Genomic DNA, 26,502 nt, shown 5'->3' with positions numbered 1-26,502 from the left:
ACCGGCAGCCATCCTTAACCTGGTCCTACCTGAAGCCTCCTTTTATCAGATAAGTCCTTTACTGTGCATGCCTATTCAGCTACATATTTGGAAAACTATTGCATATCTAGCGCTTGTTCCAGTTTCTTAGTTGAATCTCTTCCATCGAAAGAGGCTTTCCAGAATATCATATTACTGATTTTTAAAATTTTGCGGGACCAGGTCACTTTTCAAATATACCTACACAAGCCTTATTTGATAACCAGACATTTGACCTTTTCGTGATAGCGTTTATTTTAAAATTAATAAGACATCGCTGCACATCTGAAAGAAACCTGTTAGTATTAGATTCCTTACCTTAGAATATCCCCAGGCGTCAGACTGGATCCGGAAATGTTTGCGTAGCAGTACCCTTGCGCGCCGGTAGGCGTCGTCTGCGGCTCCGCGTCCGTCGTCGGGGTCGCCGTGATGACGTAGTCGGAGTACTTAGACGCCGCCTCTGCGTGCTGACGTCAGTTCTTCTGTTCTCCGCGCCAGCAGCGCAGATCCGGAAAAAGTGGTACCTTAGTCAATTTTTGACACAACTTTTTTGATCCCTTTTGATCGTTTTTCTTGAGTCTTGCGACTCCGGACGGTGCCGATAGGGATGCCAGGTTTCAAGCCTTGTGAGGATTGCGACCGACTGATGTCGGTCACCGACCCTCACTGTCGGTGTCTCCACTGTCTCGGCGTCGACCACGACGACAAGGCCTGCTCCGACTGCCGGGCCCCGACTTCGACCCCCCCCCCCCCCTCTCATCCCCCGACGCTCGCGCGACGCGGCCGGATGTTCGGGTGACACCGCCCACACAGCTCCGTCAGAGTCGCGGGCGTCGCGGCCTGCCCCACACCCTCCGGTCCCTGGGCAGAACGCAACGCCAGAGGAGATCGAGCGCTTCCTCATGGCCGTGAGGTCCCTCGCTCCTCCGACGGGCTCCGCGGCGCCTTCGGGCCCAGCTGACCCGTCTGGGGGCCCTAGCGAGTCGGGTGCTTCGGCCCGACGCCGTCGGGTGCTTCGCCGCCGCCTTCGGGCCTGGCGCCGCAGGGACCCACTGTATCCGCTTCGGGATCCGGGTCGTCGCCGGTTGACCTGACGACCTCACCGGCACCGGTCCCTCAGGTGTCACCTCCGGCGCCGTTCTCAGGCGGCGCCGTCCCTGATGCCTCCCTCGATCCGGTTCCGGCGTCGGAACGGCGCCGCTGGGCGCCGCTTTCGATGCCGCTTGGGGAGTTTACCTTCTATGAGCCGGCCCCATCCTTTCAGAACCCTGATTATCAGGAGATGGGTGATGAGGAGTATTGGGAGGGGTCTGAGGACCCTCTGACACGGGGGTGTCAGTCCCAGGACTGGACAGGTGGACTTGGGGATGCCAGTGGTCTGGACACCTTGCCAGACACTGGCTTTGTCTCACCTCCTACCGTGGCTACGGAGGAGGGGGCAACCTACAGTGTGGTGTTGACGTGGGCAGCCAAGGACTTGGGCCTTGAGCTCCCCGTCGCGGCCGTGAGGACTAACCTCCTCACTGAGGTCCTTAAACCGCAGTCAAGCTCGGCTGAGCCTTTGCTGCCGTTTAATGAGGCCTTGACTGACGTTCTTTTGGGCACTTGGTCCTTGGGCCTCTCGGCCCCGCGCCAGCAAACGGGTGCCTTTCGCTCCTTTCGTGGCCAAGGAAGGGGCGCCCCCACACCTGCTGCCAGCCACGCACGGCAGACTAACATCCAACGCGGTGGGCCTTGGAAACCGCCGTGGCGGCGGTCGGGGACAACGGCGAGGTCAGTCCAAACCTTCCCCCGCAGCATCCGCCTCAAAACCCTCCTAGTCCGTGCTTTCAGGCCCATGTGACGCCAGTGGGGGGCAGGGTCCGCCATCACCTCCACCACTGGTGCACTGTTACATCAGACAGGTGGGTGCTGCAGATCGTCCGAAGGGGCTACTCCCTCCCCTTCGAGGTGACCCCTCAAGCCATGCCACCATGATACCACCGCTTATCGGGGGATAATTTGCGACTTCTGCAGGAGGAAGTTACGGCCCTCTTGGCCAAGGGGCCATCGAGCGCATTCCTGGGCCAGAAGTAGGGTGTGGTTGCTACTCCCACTACTTTCTGGTACCCAAGAAGGGCAAAGGGGGCCTACGCCCTATCTTGGACCTAAGGAACGTCAACGGCTTCCTCCGGAAGGAGAAGTTCAAAATGCTGGCACTGGCTCAGGTCCTAGCTGCCCTGGACCCAGGAGACTGGATGGTAGCATTGGACTTGCAGGACGCTTATTTCCACATCCCCGTCCTGCCGGCCCACCGGCGCTACCTGGGGTTCACAGTAGGCCACGAGCCCTTTCAGTTCACCGTGCTCCCCTTCTGCCTTACCAGCACCCCACGAGTGTTCACAAAGGTGATGGCGGTGGTCGCAGCTCATCTGCGCAGGTTAGGGGTTTCAGTCTTCCCCTACCTCGACGACTGGTTGTTGAAGGCGGGCTCGCACCAGACAGTCGTCAGCCACCTCCAGACTACGGCAGACCTCCTGCACCAGCAGGGGTTTTCCATCAATGTGCCGAAGTCACACCTGTGCCCCCTCAGAAGCTCCTCTTCATCGGAGCGGTTCTCGACTCGACGCAGTTTCGGGTTTATCTACCCAAACAGCGGGTCCGGGATATTCAGGCTCTGATTCCACTCTGTCAGCCTTTATCCCGGGTCTCGGTCAGGTTGACGCTGCGGCTTCTGGGGCTGATGGCCTCCTGCATCCTTCTGGAGCATCACGCCCGGTGGCGGATGCGGGCTCTGTAGTGGGACCTGAAATTCCAGTGGGCCCATCATCAGGGCAACCTATCCGACCATGTCCTGATCTCGGAGGGCACTGCGAGACAGCTGCAGTGGTGGATTACAGACCGCGATTGGGTCAGCGGCAGATCCCTCTCCCTTCCCCAACCGGAGCACGTGGTTGTGACGGACGCGTCCCTTCAGGGCTAGGGAGGCCACATAGGAGAGGCGGAGATCAGAGGCCTATGGTCTCCGGCGGAGTCCCGGCTCCATATCAACCTTTTGGAGCTTCGGGCGATTCGTCTAGCACTGAAGGCATTCCTCCCCTCTGTCAGGGGGAGTGTAGTGCAGTGCAGGTGTTCACGGACAACACCACTGCCATGTGGTACTGCAACAAACAGGGCGGGGTGGGGTCGTGGACCCTATGCCAGGAGGCTCTGCGCCTCCGGCAGTGGCTGGAACATCAGGGCGTGACCCTGGTGGTTCAACACCTGGCAGGTTCTCTGAACGCCAGGGCGGATGAACTCAGCCGTCGGTGCATGATGGATCACGAATGGCGTCTGAACTCTGACGTGGCGCAAGGCCTCTTTCAGCAGTGTGGAGAGTCTTGGTTAGATCGTTTCGCCACAGAAGAGAACGCACAATGTCATCAGTTCTGCGCTTTGGAATTTCCAAGGCGGCACTCGCTCGGAGACGCTTTTCGTCGCGAGTGGAGTTGCGGTCTGTTGTACGTCTTTCCGCCTATACCACTTCTGCCCAGAGTGCTGAAGAAGATCAAACGCGACCGGCCCAAGTCATCCTTGTGGCTTCCGACTGGGCACGAAGGTACTGGTATCCCGAGCTACTCAGTATGTCAGTCGATCCCGCGGGTCCTCTGCCTCTTCAGGAGGACCTTCTGTTGCAGCAGCAGAGGTCGGTCCTCCACCTAAACCTGTCCAGTCTCCACCTCCATGCTTGGAGATTGAGCGGCGACAGTTGAGGCCATTTGACTTGCCACCTGAAGTCTGTAATATCATTCTGGCAGCCAGGCGTCCCTCCACAAAGTCGGTATACGCCTGCAGGTGGAACAGATTTGTGGCATGGTGCACAGCAAAGGCTGTGAATCCTCTGTCTGCTCCTCTTTCTGAGGTTCTCCTCTCCCTTCTTTCTCTTGCCCAGCAGGGCTCTGCTCTGGGCACTAACAAGGGCTATCTTTCTGCCCTTTCAGCCTTTTTAAGGCTGCCGGATCAACCTTCTTTGTTCAAGTCCCCTATTGTAACTCGATTTCTGAAAGGCATCACACACATGTTTCCACCTGTTCCATTCGTGATGCCTCAGTGGGACTTGAACCTGGTTCTTACCTATCTGATGTGCGCGCCCTTTGAGCCACTGCACAACTGTCCTCTCCGTCTTCTTACTTTGAAGACTGCTTTCCTGGTAGCCATCACCTCTGCCAGGAGAGTGAGTGAGCTCCAGGCTCTTTCCTCTAAACCTCCTTTCCTTTCTATCCATCCGGACAAGGTTGTGTTGCGGACTAGACCCTCCTTCCTGCCCAAGGTTGTCACGGCCTTTCACATCGGGCAGTCCATCACCCTGCCCACCTTCTTTCCGCCACCGCATCCCTCTAAAGAGGAAGAGCGGCTCCACGGTCTGGACCCAAAACGTGCGATTTAATTCTATTTGGATCACACATGCCAGTTCCGGGTGGATGACCAACTCTTTGTTGGTTATGTGGGCGCTAAGAAGGGAAGGGGGTACACAAGCGGACCATCTCTCGGTCGGTCGTCTTGTGTATCAAGGCTTGTTACTCATTGGCAAAGAAGGAGCCTCCTGTTGAGCTGAGGGCCCATTCCACTCGGGCCACGGCGGCTACTACTCCCCTGGGCCGGGGAGTCCCCTTGCAGGACATTTGTCAGGCAGCTACGTGGGCCTTGCTGGACACGTTTGCAAGACACTACTGCCTTGACACCCAAGTCCGGAGGGATGGCTTCTTTGGCCGTTCCGTCCTCCAGGACTTTCTGGTGTGATTATTGGTTCGCAGACCCACCTCTGGGGTTGGTATTGCTGGGGTATCGATTCTAAGGTAAGGAATCTAATACTAACCTGTTTCTCTCAGATGAACAAGTTACTTACCTTCGGTAACAATATATCTGTAAGAAACAGTAGTTAGTATTAGATTCCTTACCGCCCCACCCATCCTCCCCGTTCTGCGAACCGATATCTAGGGTTAAGGTCATCCCCTTTCAGGGCCCTAGTTTCAATGGCACCAGTGTTGGTTTTTAACATGGCTCTGCGTTTCTGGCGCGGAAAAGCGGTGTCTAAGCACTAACGTGAGCACGCGGAGGCGGCGTCTAAGTACTCCGACGACGCATTCACGGCGCCCACAATGCCGGCGACGGACCCGGAGCCGCAGACGACGCCTACCGACGCACAAGGGTACTGCTACGCAAAAATTTCCGGATCCAGTCTGACGCCTGGGGATATTCTAAGGTAAGGAATCTAATACTAACTACTGTTTCTTACAGATATATAGTTACCGAAGGTAAGTAACTTGTTCATTCGGTGCACCGCATTTTTATCAGCCATTTATTAGAATCAAAAACATCCACCGACTATGGAGCTACAGGTTTTAATCACTAGGAACTAATCATATTGAAACGGGATCTATAATTGTGTGGCTTTCCTGAAGAAGGCGTTGTATACGCCGAAACGCGTGTCGAGTTAATAAAGTTATTGCCACTTTTTAACCCTTTATTTATACATATTGATTAAATGTGATGTTACATATTTCATTTTTTAAATGTTTTCTATAAATATCAATTGTTTAGACAAAATGAGAAGAAATTATTAAAATGGTAACAATTTTGAATATATTTTGTCTTGTCTTCCTTGATTTTCTTAATGTTATAGATAGTGTGTATATTTGGTTGTTTCTTCCAATGCGCAGACCCTATTGGGAATATAGGAACTACACTACACGGCAGTCTTTCCACTTCCTTTTGTATCATTACCAGCTCCTACCCAGTGAGTATTAAGTCTCTGATAGCATGCTGGGAGTTGTAGTGTTTCGGAAATTAATATTACCCTCCAGTGAGTCCTGTTACAAATCAGTGTAATTTATAATGTTCAGCTGCCCTCCAGTGGGCTACAGACTGTGGGAATTGTGCTGCAGTTTTAAAGGTAGCAATTGTGCCATTTATGGGTGTGCAGTTTCGCACTTGTGTGGACTTTCTTGGTTTTACAGGCGGTGCATATATTAAATGTATATGTTATCTCCACCCAGGTGATAGGAGTGTGAAATGCCCTTGAGGTAAAAAAGCTTGTGAGGGATTAGTTTCACCAGTGCTCCTGGTGTGTGGAGAATATTTATTACTAGTATGGGTCGTCATTTACCAGCTGTGTTGCTTAAAAGTAGCGTTTTGGAATGAAGGCTGGTGCTGTGGACTTCATGTACTGCTTAATATGGGGTTGGATGGTTTCTTTATTGATGACTCATGTGGGAGTGTCTCTACTGCAACTTAGGCTTGAATGTGCCTTTATGCCTTTAGTTGTCAGATCTGGACAGCGAGACGCGCAGCATGGTGGAAAAAATGATGTATGACCAGCGGCAGAAGTCGATGGGGCTACCTACCTCTGAAGAACAGAAGAAGCAGGACATCCTTAAGAAGTAAGCCTTAGATTTGCTGCAGTCTTTGTCATAGTAGGCTATTTGAATTGTATTTTAGTACTAAAGTATGGCCTATGTCTGAGCCCATTTCTTGATGAGCAAGCAGTGTTCTCCAGTATTAGGGGTGTCTTTCATAGAGTCACATACTTGAATATTCCCTGTCGTCGAAGTGGGAGTCCCACGGTACATAAAATAGCAATAATGCTAAATATATATATATATGTGAAAACATATTACATAATAAAAGAAGAGGTAAACCTAACTGAAAACCTCCAGAACAATTCCTACATAGGAATGCATGGTAAAGAGAAAAAACCACTTGTAACACATTAGTGTCATTATGTAGTCCAAACTACAGCCAATCAGGCACAAGCACCATCTAGAACCTTCTCCTCAGAAGCTCCAGTCCTCAGATTTTCTACTGCACGTCGTGTGAAGGGAGTCTCCCTGAGCTCTGCTCAGTTCTTTGCCTCAAATCTTCTATTTCCAGTCTTCTCAACATGTCCAGTAAGAAGTCTTTATTCAGACCTTGCTCTTCTTGTGGGAAGTTGTGTCTTCTTGATAAGGACCCCCACCAGAAGTGTATGTTCGAGGCATATGAGCTGCAGATCCTACATTTAGCAATAGATCGCCACCTGGTGTTGGGCTCGGATGATTGCAGGTTGTTGTTGTCTTCTTGGAATAAGTCTTTTGTAGTCACGAGATAGGTGACTCCTCCCTTGGACAATGCTGCGCATGGTCATCGACTCCATCCTCAGATTGTTTTTTTCCGCCACTGGGTTCGGATGAAAGTTTTCCGCTCCGGCTAGAAAAATACTTTTTCTGCTCTTTCGAAGCGAGAAACTTTAAACCAACTTCTTTCGACATCGAACACACTTTCGACATCACCAGCTACATTCCGGTGCGTCGACGCGGGCCGTTGGGCCTATCGGCGCCGTCTGGAAAGAACTCCATTCAAGAGATGCCCGGTATGTCGAGCAAAATTCCCTCATAGCCACCATCACGAGGTTTTCAACCTCTGTCTCTCGCCAGAACACGACGAGCCTGTGCCTCCTTCCGATCGAAGAAAACAATTCGAGATCGGAGGGCCCGTCGACACGAAATGAGGAGATCAGCACCAGCACCGGAGGCCATCTTTGAAGAGGAAATCGTCGAAGAAGACGTCTTCGAGGACAAATATCCAATCGAAGATATCTTCGAAGACGAGGCTCCACTCGGCACAGAGGAAGACTCGCCTGATCTCCAGGTAATATCGGGGGCAAAGAATTCTGACAATTCGATCCCGTCTCGACAACCCGTGAGTACATATGCCCCTGCACGACAGACTTTACCCAAACAGAAGGCAACGGTCAGCACTCCGCCCATGGGGCCCAGTCGAGACCGACATTTACCCTCTAACGCCCCGCCTTCGGGCCCGGCTCCGAGGAAAGACAGTACGCCTTCCGGTGCCTCGGCACCAAAGAAACACCATGTGCCAGTTGCACCTCCTCCATTGGCACCAAAACATCCTTCGGCACCGAACATAAAAAACACTTCGGCGCCCAAAGACACTCCGGCACCCGTACAATCGGCGCCAAAGACAAAAACTGTACCAAACCCGAAAGCTTCGACCCCGAAACCTTCAAATTCAAAAAACAAGGAGGGGAAGCCAATTTCCGGCGCCACAGGCCCAGCAAAACCTGTCTCCACGCCAAAAATCCTAACACCGGTACCGAAGACCCCAGATGAGATTAAACCACATTCGGCACCGAAAACATTGCCAAAAGACTCAAGTACTCCTCATAAGGCAAAAAGTACTAAACAACCTCTATCGGCTCCGAAAAGATCGACGCGGAAGAAGGTTATACAAGAGGAAGAACTGTTTAAACCAGATCCTAAACAGAAAAAAGTCCATATTAATCCAAAAACTGGACATGTGGAAGCAATTCCTCATAAGAAGAGACCAGCAGAGACACCACTTACACCTGTGGTCCCTGCCAAAAAGGACTGTGCAACTTCTCCATTGCACCCTTCCTCTCCTTCACCTTCTCACTCTCCTGTTACTCCATATCAACCTATAACTTCTTCTATTCACTCTCCTGCATCATCACACCACACTGATGAGGAGTATGATCTGGGTGGGGGGGGGGGGGGTGATGTTCCAGAAACACATACATACCCTTTAGATGAGGAGGCTAACACAGATTACCCTAAGGATGATGAGGATGCATATAATTGTTCACCAAATAATGCACCAGACATCCCTGATCCTCAGTACTACCCAACAAAACCTTCCCCTACAGAGGACAGTGTTGGTTTTAATCATTTGTTAAACAGAGCAGCACTTTACAATGGGGTTCCCATGCACTCTGATGACATTGAGGAGGACTTCTTGTTAGACACTTTCAAAGGTCTACTCAAATATTACCAATGATTAAGGGAGTCATAAAACATGCTCCAGAGATTTTTAAAGACCCAGTAAGGTGTAGGGTGTTAAATCCTAGAATTGAGAAAAAGTATAGGCCAGCACCATCTGATCCAGTATACATTAAGGGTCATCTGCCACTAGACTCCTTGGTAGTGTCTAATGCGTGCAAAAGGGCCAATTCTCAAACTTCTGGGGACACCCCCCCGCCTGACAAAGAGTCCAAGATCATTGATGCGTCAGGGAAACTAATTGCTGCACAAGCAACAAACATATGGCGCATAGCAAACACACAGGCTTTACTCTCATTCTACAACAGGGCCCATTACGATCAACTAGAAAAGTTAATGGAACACCTACCAGATCGATACAAGGATCTAGCAGCGGAGCTTTTACAAGAAGGCAAATAAGATTTCAAATGCCTCAATTAAATGTGCACTAGATGTAGCTGACACAGCATCCAGAGCAGTAAACACTAGTATTATTCTGAGGCGTCACACATGGTTACGCATCTCCGGTTTTAAACCAGAGGTACAAACTACCATTCTAAACCAGCCCTTTAATCAGAATCAATTGGTCGGGCCGGAGGTAGATAACACATTAGAAAAGATGAAGAAGGACACAGATACCGCCAAGTCTATGGGGGCGTTACAATACACCCAAGCTAGAGGTTCCTTTCGCCGCTCCTCTTATAGAGGAGGCTCCAAGCAGACCGGCGCAGACACAACATCATCTTTTAAAACACACACGCAGACCTCCTCTAATAGAGGATTTTTTAGAGGAGGATACAGCGGCAATAACCACAACGGAAGAGGTAGAGGTAGTAACACCAACCGCTCCTCTTCCGCTCCTAAACAATGACTTCCCGCTGCCTCCCCTACAGCACTCCACTCCTGTGGGGGGCAGACTCTCACAGTTCCTATCTGTCTGGAACTCCATCACAACAGACAGGTGGGTAAGACAAATTATCCAACATGGCTACTGCCTAGAACTCACAGCAACCCCCCCAAACATACCACCCAGGCAGCGTCCAAAGTCTGCAGAACACATAACTCTGCTTCAACAGGAAGTTCTAGCACTCCTACAAAAAGATGCTATTCAAGTAGTTCCATTACAAGAACAAGGAACAGGAGTCTACTCCCTGTACTTCCTAATTCCAAAGAAAGACGGGACTTTAGGGCCAATTCTCGACCTCAGGCCACTCAATCACTACATTCTATCAGATCATTTTCACATGATCACTTTACAACAGGTACTCCCATTACTACAACAGGGAGATTTTCTGTCCACACTAGACCTAAAGGACGCCTATTTTCACATTCCAATACATCCTGCGCACAGGAAGTATTTAAGGTGTGTCATACAAGGACAACACTATCAGTTCAAAGTCCTTCCATTCGGGGTTACAACAGCACCACGAGTGTTTACAAAGTGCTTAGCAGTAGTGGCAGCACATCTCAGAAGACAACAAATACATGTCTTCCCCTACCTAGACGACTGGCTCATAAAGGCAAGATCGTACAACCAGTGTGCACAGCACACAAAGCAAACAATTCAAACACTGCACAACTTAGGGTTTACGATAAACTACACAAAATCGCACCTAGAGCCTTCGCATGTTCATCAATATCTAGGAGCTACTATAAACACATCAGTAGCTCAAGCCTATCCCAGTCAAGCCAGGATTCAAAGTATTCAGAACTTAGTCTCCCTTTTTCAATGCCAGCACTCTCTACACGCCAGAGTGTTCATGAAATTAATAGGGATGATGGCGTCTTGCATCTTCATAGTTCCCCACGCAAGACTGCAAATGCGTCCACTACAGGAATGTCTAGCACAACAGTGGAATCCGGCTCAAGGTCAGCTAACAGACCTGGTGTTGGTGGACAGCCGTACATATCGCTCTCTACAATGGTGGAACACCAAAAATTTGACAAAAGTTCAAAGTTCAGGAATTTATATAGCGCACTACTCACCCGGAGGGTCTCAAGGCGCTTGGGGAGGGGGGGTTCATTATACGGCCGTTCCTAGAACCTGTTCCACAAATAGTGCTCACAACAGACGCATCCCTCACAGGATGGGGAGCACATCTACTGCATTATACCACACAAGGTCAGTGGAACAATCAACAGATACAGTTCCACATCAACCACCTAGAGCTGCTAGCAATTTTCCTAGCACTCATAACTTTTCAAGTACAAATCCCGAACAAAGCTGTCTTAGTCCGAACGGACAATATGACAGCCATGTACTACATTCAAAAACAGGGGGACACACACTCTCTGCAACTGTCCCAACTTGCACAGAACATTTGGAGATGGGCCATTCCTCAAAACATACATCTGACAGTAGAACACATTCCAGGGATTCGCAACCAGATAGCAGATCTGTTAAGTCGTCAATCTCAACAGATTCACGAATGGGAGTTGCACCCACAAGTACTTCGACCATTCTTTCAAATGTGGGGGCATCCACAAAGAGACCTGTTTGCCACCCACGAGAACTCAAAATGCCCAACCTTCGACGCCAGGTTTCCACACCCACGGTCGGAGGGGAATGCAATATGGATGAATTGGTCAGGCAGATTTGCGTACGCTTTTCCGCCTCTCCCACTCATTCCACTAGTAGTACGCAAGCTCAGACAACAGTCCCTCAAAGTGATACTAGTGGCCCCTACATGGGCACGTCAACCGTGGTTCACCACGCTACTAGATCTCTCAGTGGTTCCACATCCGAAATTACAGCTCATGCCATCCCTGTTAACACAGAACCATGGAGAAATAAGACACCCAGAACCGAGCCAACTGAATTTGGCAATCTGGCTCCTGAAGTCCTAGAGTTTGGTTACTTAAACCTACCACCAGACTGTATGAATATAATTAAAGAAGCTAGAAGACCCACTACCAGAGCATGCTATGCTGCTAAGTGGAAACGATTTGCAATATACTGTAACAACAATCACATTGATCCTTTGGACGTGTCCATCCAAAATATAATTTGCTACCTTCTACATTTACAAAGGTCAATTTGGCTTACTCTTCCATACGCCTGCATCTTGCAGCTATTGCAGCATATTTACTAAATAGGCACCATCTATCTCTATTTAGAGTACCTGCAATAAAAGCGTTTATGGAAGGATTAAAAAGGATAATCCCACCCAGGTTACCACCTGCTCCAGTATGGAACCTAAATGTAGTCCTTACAAGACTCATGGGACCCCCCTTTGAACCGTTACATAAATGTGAACAATAATTTCTAACATGGAAAACTGCTTTCCTTGTTGCCATTACCTCTCTCAGAAGAGTTAGTGAAATCCAAGCATTCACAACAGAAGAACCATTTTTTCAAATACATCCTAACAAAGTGGTTCTTAGACCAATCCAAAATTCCTACCAAAAGTGATTACTCCTTTTCACCTAAATCAATCAGTAGAGTTACCAGTGTTTTTTCAAAAACTGGACTCTGTTGCAGAAAAAGCTTTGCACACCCTAGATGTTAGAAGAGCTCTACTATATTACACAGACAGAACTAAATCATTCAGGAAAACAAAACAAATATTTGTATCCTTCTCTCCCCCACACAAAGGTAATCCTATCTCTAAAGGAGGTATTGCTAGATGGATTGTTAAGTTTATTCAAATCGCTATCACAAGGCTAAACGTACACTAACAGTTCCTCCTAGAGCACACTCCACTCGCAAACTAGGAGCCTCTATGGCTTTCTTAGGAAACATACCATTAGACGATATATGCAAGACAGCAACATGGTCTACAATACACACCTTCACTAAACACTATTGTGTTGATGGGCAAGCCAAGCAGCAAGCTGCAGTGGGCCAAGCTGTCCTTAAAACACTTTTTCAGTATGCTGCAGTGGATACAAGCGACCACCGCTAGGGGAAACACTGCTGCACAATCGTTGATAAATGTAGGATCTGCAGCTCGTATGCCTCGAACGGAAAATGCTACTTACCAGTATGCATCTGTTCTTGGCATGTAGAGCTGCAGAATCCTACATGCCCTCCCGCCTCCCCGGGACTTGTATCCGTTCCAGTACTTAACTTACTTAGATACACACGCATGGACATCCTTTTTATCTTTACTTCTACTAACTCCATCATTTCCCATCATGGCGAAAAACAATCTGAGGATGGAGTCGATGACCATGCGCAGTATTGTCCAACGGAGGAGTCGCCTATCTCGTGACTTCAAAGGACTTCTTCCAAGAAGACAACAACCTGCAATCATCCGAGCCCAACACCAGGTGGCGATCAATTGCTAAATGTAGGATTCTGAGGCTCTACATGCCAAGAACAGATGCATACTGGTAAGTAGCATTTTCCTTATTGTCTATACCCTGAGCATGAAGTTGGCAGCTGCAAGTTCTGTAGAACTTTTTCTACTAAGACTCTGAAGGACAGAGAAGGCCGACTTCTCCTTTGGCTCCAACGTCTAAAAGACAAGGATTCTGCTCTGTCAGATGCAGAAAGTTTTCAATCTGGTCCGTCAACAGCATCTAAGCGTGGTAGTGTACAGGACATTCCGTCTCCTTTCCTCAAAAGGAAGAAACTGGCCCTGCCTCTGGCCTCTGTGGTGTCTCCTACCACTCCTACTACCGCTACACCCACGTCTTCTTCTGCCTCTAGGAGTGTTTCCACGTCTCTTAGGGTTCCGTCGTCGACAGGAGTGTCTACGAGCGTTCCGACAACGAGATCCGCAGTGTCTTCATCGTCGACGACGACGCTGACGACCGCATCAGCTTCTGCTTCGTCGATGACGGTCTCGTCGTCAGCCTTCACGTCGACACGAGTTTCTTTGCCTTCCAAGCCTGTCTCGTCGACGATTCCCATCACCTCGTCGACGAAGAAAACTTCCTCGTCGACGAAAGCCACCAAGAAATCTTCGTCGTCGACTAAGATACCGTTGACCAAGGCCTCGTCAACGAAGACTCCATCGACCAAGGCCCCGTCGACTAGGGCTCCGTTTACGGAGGTTCGGTCTACGTCGACGACTGCACCGTCGACGACTGCACCGTCGACGACTACGTCTACGATGGATCGCCCGTCGACGGAAACTCCGACGGCGACTCTGTCGACGGCCACACCGTCGACGATGGATTCTTCCATATTGTCTACCAAATCAACACCGTTGACAATAGCGTCGACTGCACCGTCGACGGTGGCACCGACTTCCTTTGCCTCGTTGCCTTTAGTGCCTTTGAAGACTTCAGGATCCTCTGGCACTGCTGTTCCTTCCCAACGTCGCAATAAGGCTCCGTGCCATCAGTTATCTGCTCCAGAGCTGCAACCAACTTCTCCAATGTTTGCCTCTACCTCTGAGCATGACACTGATTCTGAGAATGAAGGTGACAAGTTTGGGGCAGCCCATAGTCCCTCTGATTTGATCATCAAGTGTCAAGAGTCTGATTCTGACGAAGATGGCGGAGACCAGGAGTCTCAACCTGAGGAACAGTTTGTTCAAGTCCCTATGGCTACGTTACCATTGTCCTTGATCTCCAATCTCCAGCATATGCTGGATGACTACAACCGTCGTTTCCCAGCAACGCCGCAAGGTACTCCTGTGCAATCTCCTACTGCCGTCGCATTGCCTCCACCGTCTCTTCCACCGACTTTGCCGCCCACAACTAAGTCCCAGGTTCAGACGTCCATCAAAATTCAAACGACTGTGTATCCGCAGGATGCAGATGATGAGGCGGTTCCAGAACGAGAGGACGGAGAGGTCCCTGAGGATTCGGACGAGGATGCAGGTGAACCCGGTATGGCGGAGTGGGACGAATACCGAACGCAGACGCCCTCCCCTCAGCCAGGAGACTCTGGGGATTCACCTCCAGTTCATATCGCCAGTTTTCATCTACTAAAGGATAAAGGGGCTCAGCGTTTCAAATTACCTAGAACGCATCGTGAGGAGGACTGTTTCCTCTATGAATTTAAAAATAAGCCTTACAAACAGGTCCACACGATTCCAATAATCGATTTTATTTGGAAGGAAGGACTTAAGCTCATGCAGGCTCCAAACACGTTACCTGCTCAAGTACTGCGCCTTGAGAAGAAATACAAGGCCCCAACCGGTTCTCCGGCATGCTTGATCTCTCACCCGAAGCCGGACTCAGTAGTAACTCAAGCTGCACAGCGTAGAGCCCGGAATCCAGCGTCTCCAATCACCGCACCCCCCGATAGAGAGGGTCGGCGCCTGGACGCTATTGGCCGCGAGTTTTCTAACATGTCTTCCACTTCTGTTCGAGCAGCCAATGCCTTAGCCATTTTGGGACGCTATGACCGGCAGATGTGGTCGGACATATCTGCATTAGTGGATCTAATACCGGAGTCCTCCAAGGCGGACGCTCAGCAGATTCTTCAGGATGGGAAGAGAGCATCAGAAGAAATGATCGACTGTGCAGTCGATATTGCTGGTACAGGTTTCCGTCTGCTTGCAAGTGCAGCTGCCCTCCGACGCCAGAGTTGGCTAAAATCCACCTCCTTCCGGCAGGAAGTCCAATCCAGGATCCTTGATGCCGTATGATGGTGAGTCGCTATTCGGGTCTCACATAGATGATGCTCTGGAGTCTATTAAAAAGGACACCGATACTGCTAAGTCATTGGGCACGTTGCAATTGCGGAAGCAGCCCTTTCGAGGTGCGCGCAGACGGGGCACTTCCACTTTTCAAAGAGGACAACTGTACCGCTCCTACAATCAGATCAATCAGCGTTACGCATCCAATCAGCAGCAATCCAATCGTCAGCAGTCCTCCAAACCCTATAGGGGAAAGTCCTCCTATCGCGGTTCCACTCCTAAGCGCCAATGACTTTTATCATCCCCAAAGTGTTGGAGGTCGAATCTCTGTTTTATTCTCAGTGGTCCTCCATCACCTCGGACCGCTGGGTTTTAGACGTAGTACGAAGGGGTCATACCTTAGAGTTCGTCAAGATTCCTCCTCGTACTCCACCATCTGGCCCGCCTCCTCCACACCTCAAGGAGCTTTACCATGAAGTCCGTCTTCTTGTTCAAAAAGGTGCAGTCGAAGTGGTCTCGGTGCATCAAAGAGGAGAGGGGTTTTACTCTCGAATCTTCCTCATACTCAAGAAGAACGGAGATTGGCGGCCCATTCTGGATTTGAAGGCTCTCAACCAATTCCTCAAGAGCCAATCTTTCCGCATGCTGACACTACTGGAGATCCTGCGTCTTCTATCCAGCGGGATTTCATGACCATCATAGACCTTCAAGACGCGTACTTTCATGTCCCGTTTCTCCAACAGCATAGCCAGTACCTGCGTTTCAAGGTGGGGCAAACACATTATCAGTTCAAGGTCTTGCCCTTCGGACTTCGATCAGCTCCTCGTGTGTTCACGAAGGTACTGGCTCCTGTGGTGGCTCACCTGCGTCTCCAAGGTGTTCAAATCTTTCCATACTTGGACGATTGCCTCCTCAAATCTCAATCCCACCATCAACTATGTCAGGACACTCGTCTTTGTCAGCAGGTATTTCAATCCCTGGGGTTGGCCATCAACGTCGAAAAGTCACAGTTTGTGCCACTGCAAACAAGAAATTTCTTGGGAGCTATCCTAGACCCGAGACTATCAAAAGCGTTCGTCTCCCACGAGCGGCAACAGAAGATCCTTCGTCTGGTCTCCCTCATTCGAATAAGACAGTCCGTTTCTGTTCGGACATTAAAATCATTTTTGTGGATGGCATCATCTTGTATCGCACTGATCCCAAATTGCAGGTTGCGAACCCGTCTCATTCAAGAGGAACTGGACGTACAGTGGCGTCAGGTCTCCGGGTCCTTCAACGACCTAGTTGCTGTCACAGCCCGCATGAGAAAAAGTTTACATTGGTGGGCGCAGCCAACCAACCTGGAGATGGGGACTTCGTTCCTCGTTCACTCAGCAGATCTCACACTCACGACGGACGCCTCTCTGAAGGGCTGGGGCGCTCATCTCCAAGACCTATCCATCAAAGGCAAGTGGACTCCGCCCCAACGCACGTGGCATAGCAACAGGCTAGAGTTGATGGCGATCTTCCTAGCGCTCAAGTCATTCCTACCTGTAGTTCACGGGGAGTCAGTGCTTATCCAAACAGACAATACCACCAGCATGCACTACGTGAACAAGCAGGGAGGAACCAAGTCTCCACACCTGTCTTGCTTGGCCCAGTCAATCTGTGATTGGGCTCTCCGTCATCAGATCACCTTGACGGCTGTCCATCTGCCGGGCGTGTCCAACATCCTAGTGGACTCTCTAAGCAGGTCCACATAGTCGACACACGAAGGGGAACTACACCAGCCAACTCTGGATCTTGTGTTCCACCAATGGGGTCGCCCAGCTCTAGACCTCTTTGCAATGCCAGAGAATCGAAAATGCCCATCCTACGCAAGCTGGCATCCCCACCCCGGTTCGTGTGGGAATGCCCTTTTGATCAATTGGTGCGATCTATTCGCTTACGCTTTTCCGCCGATTCCATTAGTACCGCGGGTGCTGTGGAGGATGCGGAGGCAGCCCTGTCACATCCTATTGATCGCATCTCGTTGGCCCAGACAGGCATGGTTTTCGGAATTGCTTCTGCTGTCGCAGTGCGAGCCCATTCCTCTGCGTCCTCGTCCGGACCTCCTAACGATGGACAAGGGCCAAGTGTGCAATCCGGCTCCCTCCACGCTACAATTGTCAGCATGGAACCTGAGCACCTTGAATTCGCAGACCTAAACATATCTCAGGAATGCAGAGATATCCTCGCTCATGCTAGGGCTCCGTCTACCATCAAAACTTATAAACTCAAGTGGAAGAGATTCTGTCATTGGTGCGTGGCAGCAAATGTCCATCCAATCCATTCAACTCCGGAGCAACTTCTTCCGTTCTTCTTAAGTCTCGCTCAGTCCGGACTTTCACATGCTACCTTGAGAGTTTTCCTAGCCGCAATCTCTCGTTTCCGACACAATGGCTCTTCCTCCCTCTGCTCATCCAGAATCATACGCCAGTTCTTCAAAGGGCTTTTCTGAAAGTTTCCACCTGTTCGGCGCCCTCCTCCACCATGGCACCTCAATGTTGTACTATCTCAACTTATGAAGTCACCATTTGAGCCTATCCATAGGGCTGATATCAAGTTCCTCACCTGGAAGGTTGCGCTGCTTTTGGCTTTGACTTCATCTCGTCGCGTAAGCGACCTTCCTGCTTTCACTATCAATCGACCTTATCTACAGTTCAAATCTGACGGCGTGGTGCTTTGCACCAACCCCTCTTTCCTACCTAAAGTGCCTACGGATTTTCATCTGAATGAGCATGTGTTCCTAAAAACTTTCTTTCCAGACCCCAGGTCTCCGGCGAAACAGCGCTTGCATTCTTTGGACATCAAACAATGCCTTAAATTTTACATTGCCAGAACTGCCTCCTTCCGCAAGTCCGACCAACTGTGCATTGCCTATGGGAGACTGCGTAAGGGGCATCCAGTTACCAAACCAACAATTGCCCATTGGCTTTCTTCAGCCATTACCTTCTGCCATCAACAAGCAGGCAAACCATTGCAGTCTTCAGTGAGGGCTCATTCTACGAGGGCGATGTTTTCATCCACCGCCTTGTTTGCCGGTGTGCCACTTCATCAGATTTGCCGTGCAGCGACATGGTCCAGCAGGCACACCTTCACCAGGCATTACTGCTTGGATGCCATCAATGAGGCGGATACCGCAGTGGGACAGGCAGTGCTTCGTCATCTTTTCAAATAAGGTGAGCCTCTGTTCCCTCCTCCTTTGTTTTCTCCTGTGATTGCTATGAATGTTTACATGACTGTATTATTACTGTCTTGGCTTTTTCCATAAGTGCCCAGCAATCTCAGCTCTACGGGGGTTACTGCTCTCTATTCTATTCAAGTATGTGAATCTATGAAAGACACCCCTAATACTGGAGAAGAACAATTGTTACTTACCTGTAAACAGGTGGTTCTCCAGTATTGGTGTCTTTCATAGATTCACATACGACCCACCCTTTCCTCTCCTCAGAGGCTCTCTTCTCCTCATGCACTCTAGGTCTCTTTGGTGCTACGAAAATCTGAGGACTGGAGCTTCTGAGGAGAAGGTTCTAGATGGTGCTTGCACCTGATTGGCTGTAGTTTGGACTACATAATGACACTGTGTTACAAGTGGGTTTTTCTATTTACCATGCATTCCTATGTAGGAATTGTTCTGGAGGTTTTCAGTTCTGTTTACCTCTTCTTTTATTATGTATTATGTTTTCACATATATTGATATTTTATGTACCATGGGACTCCCACTTCGACGACGGGGAATATTCAAGTATGTGGATCTATGAAAGACAATACTGGAGAACCACCTGTTTACAGGTAAGTAACAATTGTTCTTCCTTGTACATTGGTGATATCCGGTTATGGCACCCCTTCCCCATGACAGCATCCTTTCACCATGCTGTGATCCTCCATTGAGCAAGGACTGAAGAGTCTAGGCCTTAAATCTAGTTTAGATGTACAAGCCCTACTGCTGTCTGGCAAGGCCAAAGGGAGTTTGGCCTTGATGTGCCATAAGCTAGGGACTGGAGAGTTTTAAGTTGTGAGTCTAGTCTTGCTATACAAAGTGTGCTATGTCCATTGTTGTTTAAGGACTGAAGAATCTGGCCTGTGAGTCTTGTTGCGATGTGCAGGCAATGCGGGTTTGCATTGGGTGTGAGCTAAAGGGTTCCTTTCTAGAGTCCAACTTTTTTGTACATGCACTGTTGTGTATTGTTTGGGCAAACCTAGACAGCGAGTTTGTTCTCCTTATGCAAGCCACTCAGCTTTTGTCTCTTTGCATTGTATGGTTTAGTCTTAAGAGTCTGGTATAAGCAGTGTTACCTCATTCTGTAATGGGTGGAGGGGGATGTAATGGGTCTTGTCTTTAGGTACATTCTTGATGTACATGCAGTGCTGTGGCCCAGACTGGCCAGGTTCCAAAGGATCTTGACAGTGTCTTTGGTGTTAGTGTTCTTTGTCTTTCTGCTGTAGGCCAGGGTCTGAGGGTTCTAGGCCGTGGGCCTTGTTTCAATGTACAGGCACTGCTGTGCTCTGCTCTAGACAGTGACAAAACGGCCTAGTTTGTTCATCCTACTTCAGTGTTATAAGTAGTGCTCCATACTCCTTGTGTTGGGCAGGGGCAGAACAGTCCTTCCTGTGAGCTGGTCTATATTTATAATAAGTAGTGTGGCTTGGAATGAGCAGCTCTTGAAGGGTCTGGACAGTGAGTTTCCTCTTGATATTCATGCTGTGAATGTGTTTCTTCTGCGTAGGGCATGGGGTTGGTGCAGCTGGCTCTGGCACATAAATCTAATCTCAAAACGGTATCCTTTTGCATTGGACAAACTGCTGCGTTGGGCACTTTGTACCATGTTGGTTGGATTTCCTAGTTCTGTATTTCTTATCAAGGTGTGAATGCACACTCCTGGTCAGCACTGAGAATTTCTTTGTGTTTAAGTCATCCTCCTTGCTGCAGATTCCAAGCAGCAGATGTGTTTCTCCTTCCCCAGTGTCTTTAAACTGGAGATGGAAGTCTAGCAGTCAACCACTTGAACTCGTGGAAACTGTTGTCACAGTTCAATGACCTCCCTCTACCTTGGGCTTCTGGTAATATCCTTCCAGCGATGTGCACGGGCAGGTAGCTGTGGTATTATGTAAGAGGCCAGAAGTCTGATGTCGCACCGGGGGGGTTTTCAGTCCTTGTGAACGTGCCAAGGCCAGTCTCTATCTTGGATGTGCTTTATCTATAGCTGTAAAGAGCACAGGTACATGGAAACAACCTGCTCTTATCTCAGGATGTTTTCTCAGTGTGCCGGATAATGACCCGACAGGTTGTTTGGATTTGTTATAGTACAACAGATCTTTTTAGAAGTCTCTCAGTAAATACAGTGCTGTTAAAATGAAAAAAGGTTTAAAATTGATAAAACAGAGGAATGTGCAACATTTAAGAAAAGAAATTAAAATAGCAGTAAAAAGTACATTAGAAATCCTAGTTTGTTTTAAATCCGGGGTGGGCACTGCACTTTCAACAAAGCGCTCCAGTGCAATCCTATTAGTTTGCGTAGGTCTGTAAACCGGGTCAGGGAAAGTCAGTTTCCTTCCTTTTCGTGCAGACAATATTGTTTGGGCTACATAAATTGTATATTTCTCTGTGGCACACTATTTGTGCTGGAAGGCTTTCACTGTGTAGGAGTGGTTTGCTTGTCCTAATGCCAACCTTCCTCTCTTTGTGAAGTTCTGTGTTCATGTTGAGTGGGAGCTTGATGTTGACAGAGAACCTGTCTTTTTCATCAAGGCATCGTTTTTTCATCTTTTCAGGACACAGTACTGGCTGTATGTTTTTGAGATACTAATACCCAAGTCTGTGCATGATGGCTAAGGACTGAAGAATCTAGCCTGAAAGTCTTGTTGCGATGTGCAGGACAATGCTGGTTTGCATTGGGTGTGAGCCAAAGGGTTCCTTTCGAGGGGCCAGCTTTTTTGTACCTGCACTGTTGTCTTGTTTGGGCAAACCTAGACAGCGAGTTTGTTCTCCATATGCTACCATGATGATTAGTTTCTGTTAGCAAGAGAGAAAACCCTTTGGTTTAAGCAATTGTTCATTCTAGGGGTATGTTTTTGCATATGTTTGAATGTTTTCAAGCTCATGAGAGCATACGGTATGGACTTCAGAATTGTGGATGTTAAATAATTGCATAGTTTATACATAGCTATGAGCTACTTATCATTGGCTTTCTCTGACTCCTCCGCATCCTTTTGGTGACTTTTCAATGAGCAATGTTCATGAAATAGTATGATGGCAACTCAACAGCTGCCCTTGTGACTTTATGCTGCAAATGAAGCAATGAGAGAAGCTGGTCAAGTATTCCATTCTCAAGCATTGTATACTTCTTATAATGATAAGCCTGCAATATTGTCTTGTCAACCACACCGGTGGACTATCCTAAGCTTGTAAAAATTAGAAGGTTCTGCACGCTGGAATGGTGATGTTGCAGCTTTGAAACTTATGTGCTGCCCTTTTGAGGGGCGATTAAAATCTGAACACTCCCTCAAAATGTTAGCTCCACATATAGAGCTTTGTGTGTCAGAGTTCCAGCAGCCACTGATGGCACTTACTGAATACCTGCAAAATGAAATAAATGAAGAGCTTTTGGTAAACTTCAGATGGGAACTAAACCCGTTTTAGGATATATATATATGCACACCATTTAAACCTTGGTTTTGTGACTCGGTTTCTACCTTTTACTTATCTCCTCAAAAATAGGGTTCCTAGTGGCGACTGGGTAATGTTTTATCCCAAAGGTCTTGTGGTCTCTGTTTATCAGCTGCAGTGGTGAATGGCACCTGGTGTTCCTGGTGATAAAGAAAGGAGACATGAGGTAGCTGCCAGGGATCGATATGGCAGCGACGTGGCTGTGAAAGAGCAAAATCAGGACTTCCTCCATCTGTGAGATTAGTTGCAGAACATTGCCCTTGGCGCCGCACAGCCTGATAAAGGCTGATATTGCCAGATAATGGGTGTAGCTATAGCACTAAGGTGCCAGGATGTCAGGGGTATGTTTATAACCCTGAGTGGACTACTTTATGAATAGTGTAGATCAACAGGCATGCCCGACTCCTGTGTGCACGTGTGTTGCACAAATTATGCATATCCACATGCTGTTACAGGCAAGCATCTGCAGCAGGAGAGGACAACAACTTTCCAGCATTGGGGCTCTGTTGTACACTGCCTAATCTGAGATCCCTCATAGGAGCAGTTGCCACAAGACTTATATTTAACCCTTTTACTAGGTATGATTGTCCTTCCACCATGAGATATAGTCATTCCCACTTGTGAAACATTTTAACCATGTTTGACCAAGAAGACTGTTTAGTAGACAGAGTGAACTGTTTGATCCGTGCCTTCTCGCTTCTCTACCTGAATTCTAGTAATGGTATCTAGCCTCTCCTGGTCGGACTTTAAAGGCTATTTGACTTGGACATGTTAAACTGTAGGATTCTTCAATGTTTCATTCATGCTAATGCCTCATATCGTTTAAAGAGCACGAGGAAAAACAGGAACAAATTCAAGTCATCAGATACGTTTGTTGTTCCCGAAAACTATTGGGAATTGGTCCTTAAAGGCAAACTCTTTTTAGTAGGTTCCTGCTGTTTAGTTTCCGAATTGGGAGCACTGTTATCTGACACTGAAACCTGGTTGACCCAACCTTTAGGCCCTATAACTCGGGTAGGGGGTGGAATTCCAATAGCCTGACACCCAGGACATGTTTGGGGTCAAAGACCACAAGTTTTCATATTCATGTTGTCAACTGGACAAATAGGTTCTGCTCTCACTGTCACTTTACAGTACCACAGTTTGGAGCTGTGAAAAACTACTGTCTGCCACTGAGGGAATGCTTGTATCTGAAAGAAACACATTAGTGTTAGATTCCTTACCTTAGAATATCCCCAGGCGTCAGTCTGGATCCGGAAACTTTTGCGTAGCAGTACCCCTGCGCGTCGGTAGGCGTCGTCTGCAGGCGTCCCCTGCGGCTCCGCGTCCGTCGTCGGCGTCGTGCGCCGTGATGACGTCGCTGGAGTATATAGACGCCGCCTCCGCGCGCTGACGTCAGTTCTTCTTTTTTCCGCGCCAGTGGACGCAGATCTGAAGAGCAGTACTCCGGTCTTTGACCAAGTTTTTCGATTGTTTTTTCTCTTATTGTGCCTGATAGGATGCCTGGGTTTAAGAATTGCGATGACTGTGAGCGCACGATGTCGGTCACGGACCATCACCGCCTCTGTCTCCGGTGTCTGGGCCCCGACCACGACGTGGACTCCTGTGTCGACTGCCGGGCCCTCACCAACAAGGCTAGGCGGGAGCGGTCCCGCAAGCTACTGGAGCTCCGGGTGTCGGCCCCACGTCGGGACCGGGAGCGGTCCCGGTCCGGCCGGAGGTCGAGAGAGCGTTCGAGGGAGCGGTCGCGGAGCCGCGCCGAGCGTTCCGGAAGTCGACACCACTCGTCAGGCTCGTCAGGTAGGAAGCACAAGAAGTCGGGGCGTCGTCATCGTACCCCCGACTCCCCCCGACGCTCGCGCGATGCGGCCGGGGGCTCGGGTGACCCCAACCCCGCGGCTCCGCGAGAGTCGCCGGCGCGGCCTGCCTCATACCCTCCGGTCCCTGGGCATGGCGCGACGCCTGAGGAGATCGAGGCGTTCCTCATGGCCATGAGGGCGCTCGCTTCTCCGACGGGGCCTACGGTGCCTTCGGGCCCAGTGCTACCGTCTGGGGGCCCTGGCGGTTCGGGTGTCCCTGCCTCGGCGCCGTCGGGTGCTCCGGCCCCGGCGCCGCCGACGGCTCCGACCCCGGCGCCGCAAGGGCCTTCGGGATCGGCGCAGGCTGGTCTTCCGGCCTCCCCGGCGCCGTTGCCATCGGGGTTACCCCCGACGCCGCCCCCGCGCGGCGCCGGTTCTCCAGTGCCGGCTCCGGCCGGCGGTGGGGTTCCGGCGCCGGCTCCGGGCGGCGCCGTCCCCTTACCTTCTCCGACGCCAGACGCGGCGCCGGACGGGCGTCGCTTGACGCCGGTCCCGGCGCCGATGGGGCCCATGAACCCCGAGGAGCCGGTCTTCATCATTGACTCCGAATACGGAGAGGATGAGGAGTACGGTGAAGGTTGGGAGGGGTCCGAGGACCCTCTGTCACGCGAGTGCCAGTATGACCCGGACTGGACAGGTGACTTGGGGGATGCCAGTGGTTTGGACGACTCTCCTAACCCTGGTTTGATCTCTCCTCCTTCCGTGGCATCGGTGGAGGGAGCTGCCTATTCTGTGGTGCTGATGAGGGCTGCCAAGGCCTTAAACCTTGAGCTCCCAGTCGCGGCCGTGAGGCCTAACATCCTCACCGAGGTCTTCAAACCGCAGTCATGCCCACAGGAGCCACTGCTGCCGTTTAATGAAGCCTTGTCAGACGTTCTGTTGGGCACGTGGTCCAGGCCCGCTTCAGGTGCGCCTGTTGATCGGAACGTGGCCAGGCGCCACCGTCCTTGTCCGGACGACCCCAAGTACCTGTCTACCCACCCCACTCCTGAGAGTCTGGTGATCCAGGCCTCGACCTCCCAGTCCGCATTCCCGTCGGCCCCGCCCGACCGGGAATCCCAGAGGTATGACCAGTTTGGCAAAAAGGTCTTCTCGTCCATTAGTTTGGGCCTGCGGTCTTGCAACACCGCTTGCCTCTTGGGCCGCTACACCCACTCTGTGTGGGATACGGTCGCGGAACTGCTGCCGGAATGCCCCATGGAGGTGCGGGCAAAACTCGGTCAAGCTGTGGCTGAGGGCCGGGATGCAGCGAAATATTCAATACGGTGTGGTCTTGATACGACCGACTCGCTGGGCAGAGCTATGTCGACGACGGTGGCGATTCGTCGCCACGCCTGGCTGAGATCCGCCAATTTTTCGGCTGATGTCCAGAATACATTGATGGACATGCCGTTTGATGGCTGTCACCTGTTCGGTGACAAGGCGGACCACGCGCTGGAACGCTTCAAGGACTCCAGGGTCACGGCCAAGTCCTTGGGTCTCTCGACCCAACGTCAGCAAACGGGTTCGTTTCGTCCCTTTCATGGCCAAGGAAGGGGCGCCCCCACACGTGCTGCCAGCCACGCGCCGCAACAATCCTTCCAACGCGGTGGCGGCCGTGGAAACCGCCGTGGTGGCGGTCGGGGACAACGGCGGGGTCAGACCACACCTTCCCCCGCAGCATCTACCCCAAAATCCTCCTAGTCCGTGCTTTCGGCCCCATGTGACGCCAGTGGGTGGCAGGGTTCGCCATCACCACGCTCACTGGCGCACGATCACTTCGGACAGGTGGGTGCTGCAAATCGTCCGAAGGGGCTACTCCCTCCCCTTCGAGACCTCTCCTCCAGCCATGCCACCGCAGAACCACCGTGTGTCGGGGGACCACTTGACACTTCTGCAGGAGGAAGTTACGGCCCTCTTGGCCAAGGGGGCCATCGAGCGCGTTCCTGGGCCAGAAGTAGGGCGTGGTTGCTATTCCCACTACTTTCTGGTGCCCAAGAAGGACAAGGGGGGCCTACGTCCTATCTTGGATCTAAGGAACGTCAACGGCTTCCTCAGGAAGGAGAAGTTCAAGATGTTGACGTTAGCTCAGGTCTTGGCTGCTCTAGACCCACAAGACTGGATGGTAGCGTTGGACTTGCAGGACGCCTATTTTCACATCCCCGTCCTGCCGGCCCACCGGCGTTACCTGCGGTTCACGGTAGGCCTGGAGCACTTTCAGTTTATCGTGCTCCCCTTCGGCCTTACCAGCGCCCCACGGGTGTTCACAAAGGTGATGGCGGTGGTCGCAGCCCATCTGCGCAGGTTGGGGGTTTCAGTCTTCCCCTACCTAGACGATTGGTTGTTGAAGGCGGGCTCGCCCCAAGCAGTCGTCCACCACCTTCAGATGACGGCAGACCTCTTGCACGACCTGGGGTTCTCCATCAACGTGCCGAAATCACACCTGTGTCCCTCTCAAAAGCTCCTTTTCATCGGAGCGGTTCTGGACTCGGCGCAGTTTCGGGTTTATCCTCCGGAACGGCGGGTTCGGGATATTCAGACTTTGATTCCCATCTTTCAGCCGCTATCCCGAGTCTCGGTCAGGTTGACGCTGCGGCTGCTGGGACTGATGGCTTCCTGCATCCTTC

General features: G+C 50.5%; 1 protein-coding gene across 1 annotated transcript in view; it reads left to right on the top strand.

The window, feature by feature from the left end:
* NUDC (nuclear distribution C, dynein complex regulator) overlaps positions 1-26,502 on the top strand; it is a 139,212-nt gene that overhangs the window by 91,176 nt on the left and 21,534 nt on the right. Inside the window, exon 8 of the mRNA XM_086957615.1 lies at positions 6,298-6,416. Within this exon, the coding sequence (XP_086813741.1) occupies positions 6,298-6,416 (119 nt within the window). The remainder of the gene's footprint in view (positions 1-6,297; positions 6,417-26,502) is intronic.

This window comes from Lissotriton vulgaris, chromosome 2_1 (assembly GCF_964263255.1).
Source record: "Lissotriton vulgaris chromosome 2_1, aLisVul1.2, whole genome shotgun sequence".
NCBI classification, from domain to species: Eukaryota; Metazoa; Chordata; class Amphibia; order Caudata; family Salamandridae; genus Lissotriton; species Lissotriton vulgaris.
Note: the sequence above shows the minus strand (reverse complement) of the source record. Positions and strands in the feature narration are given on the sequence as shown.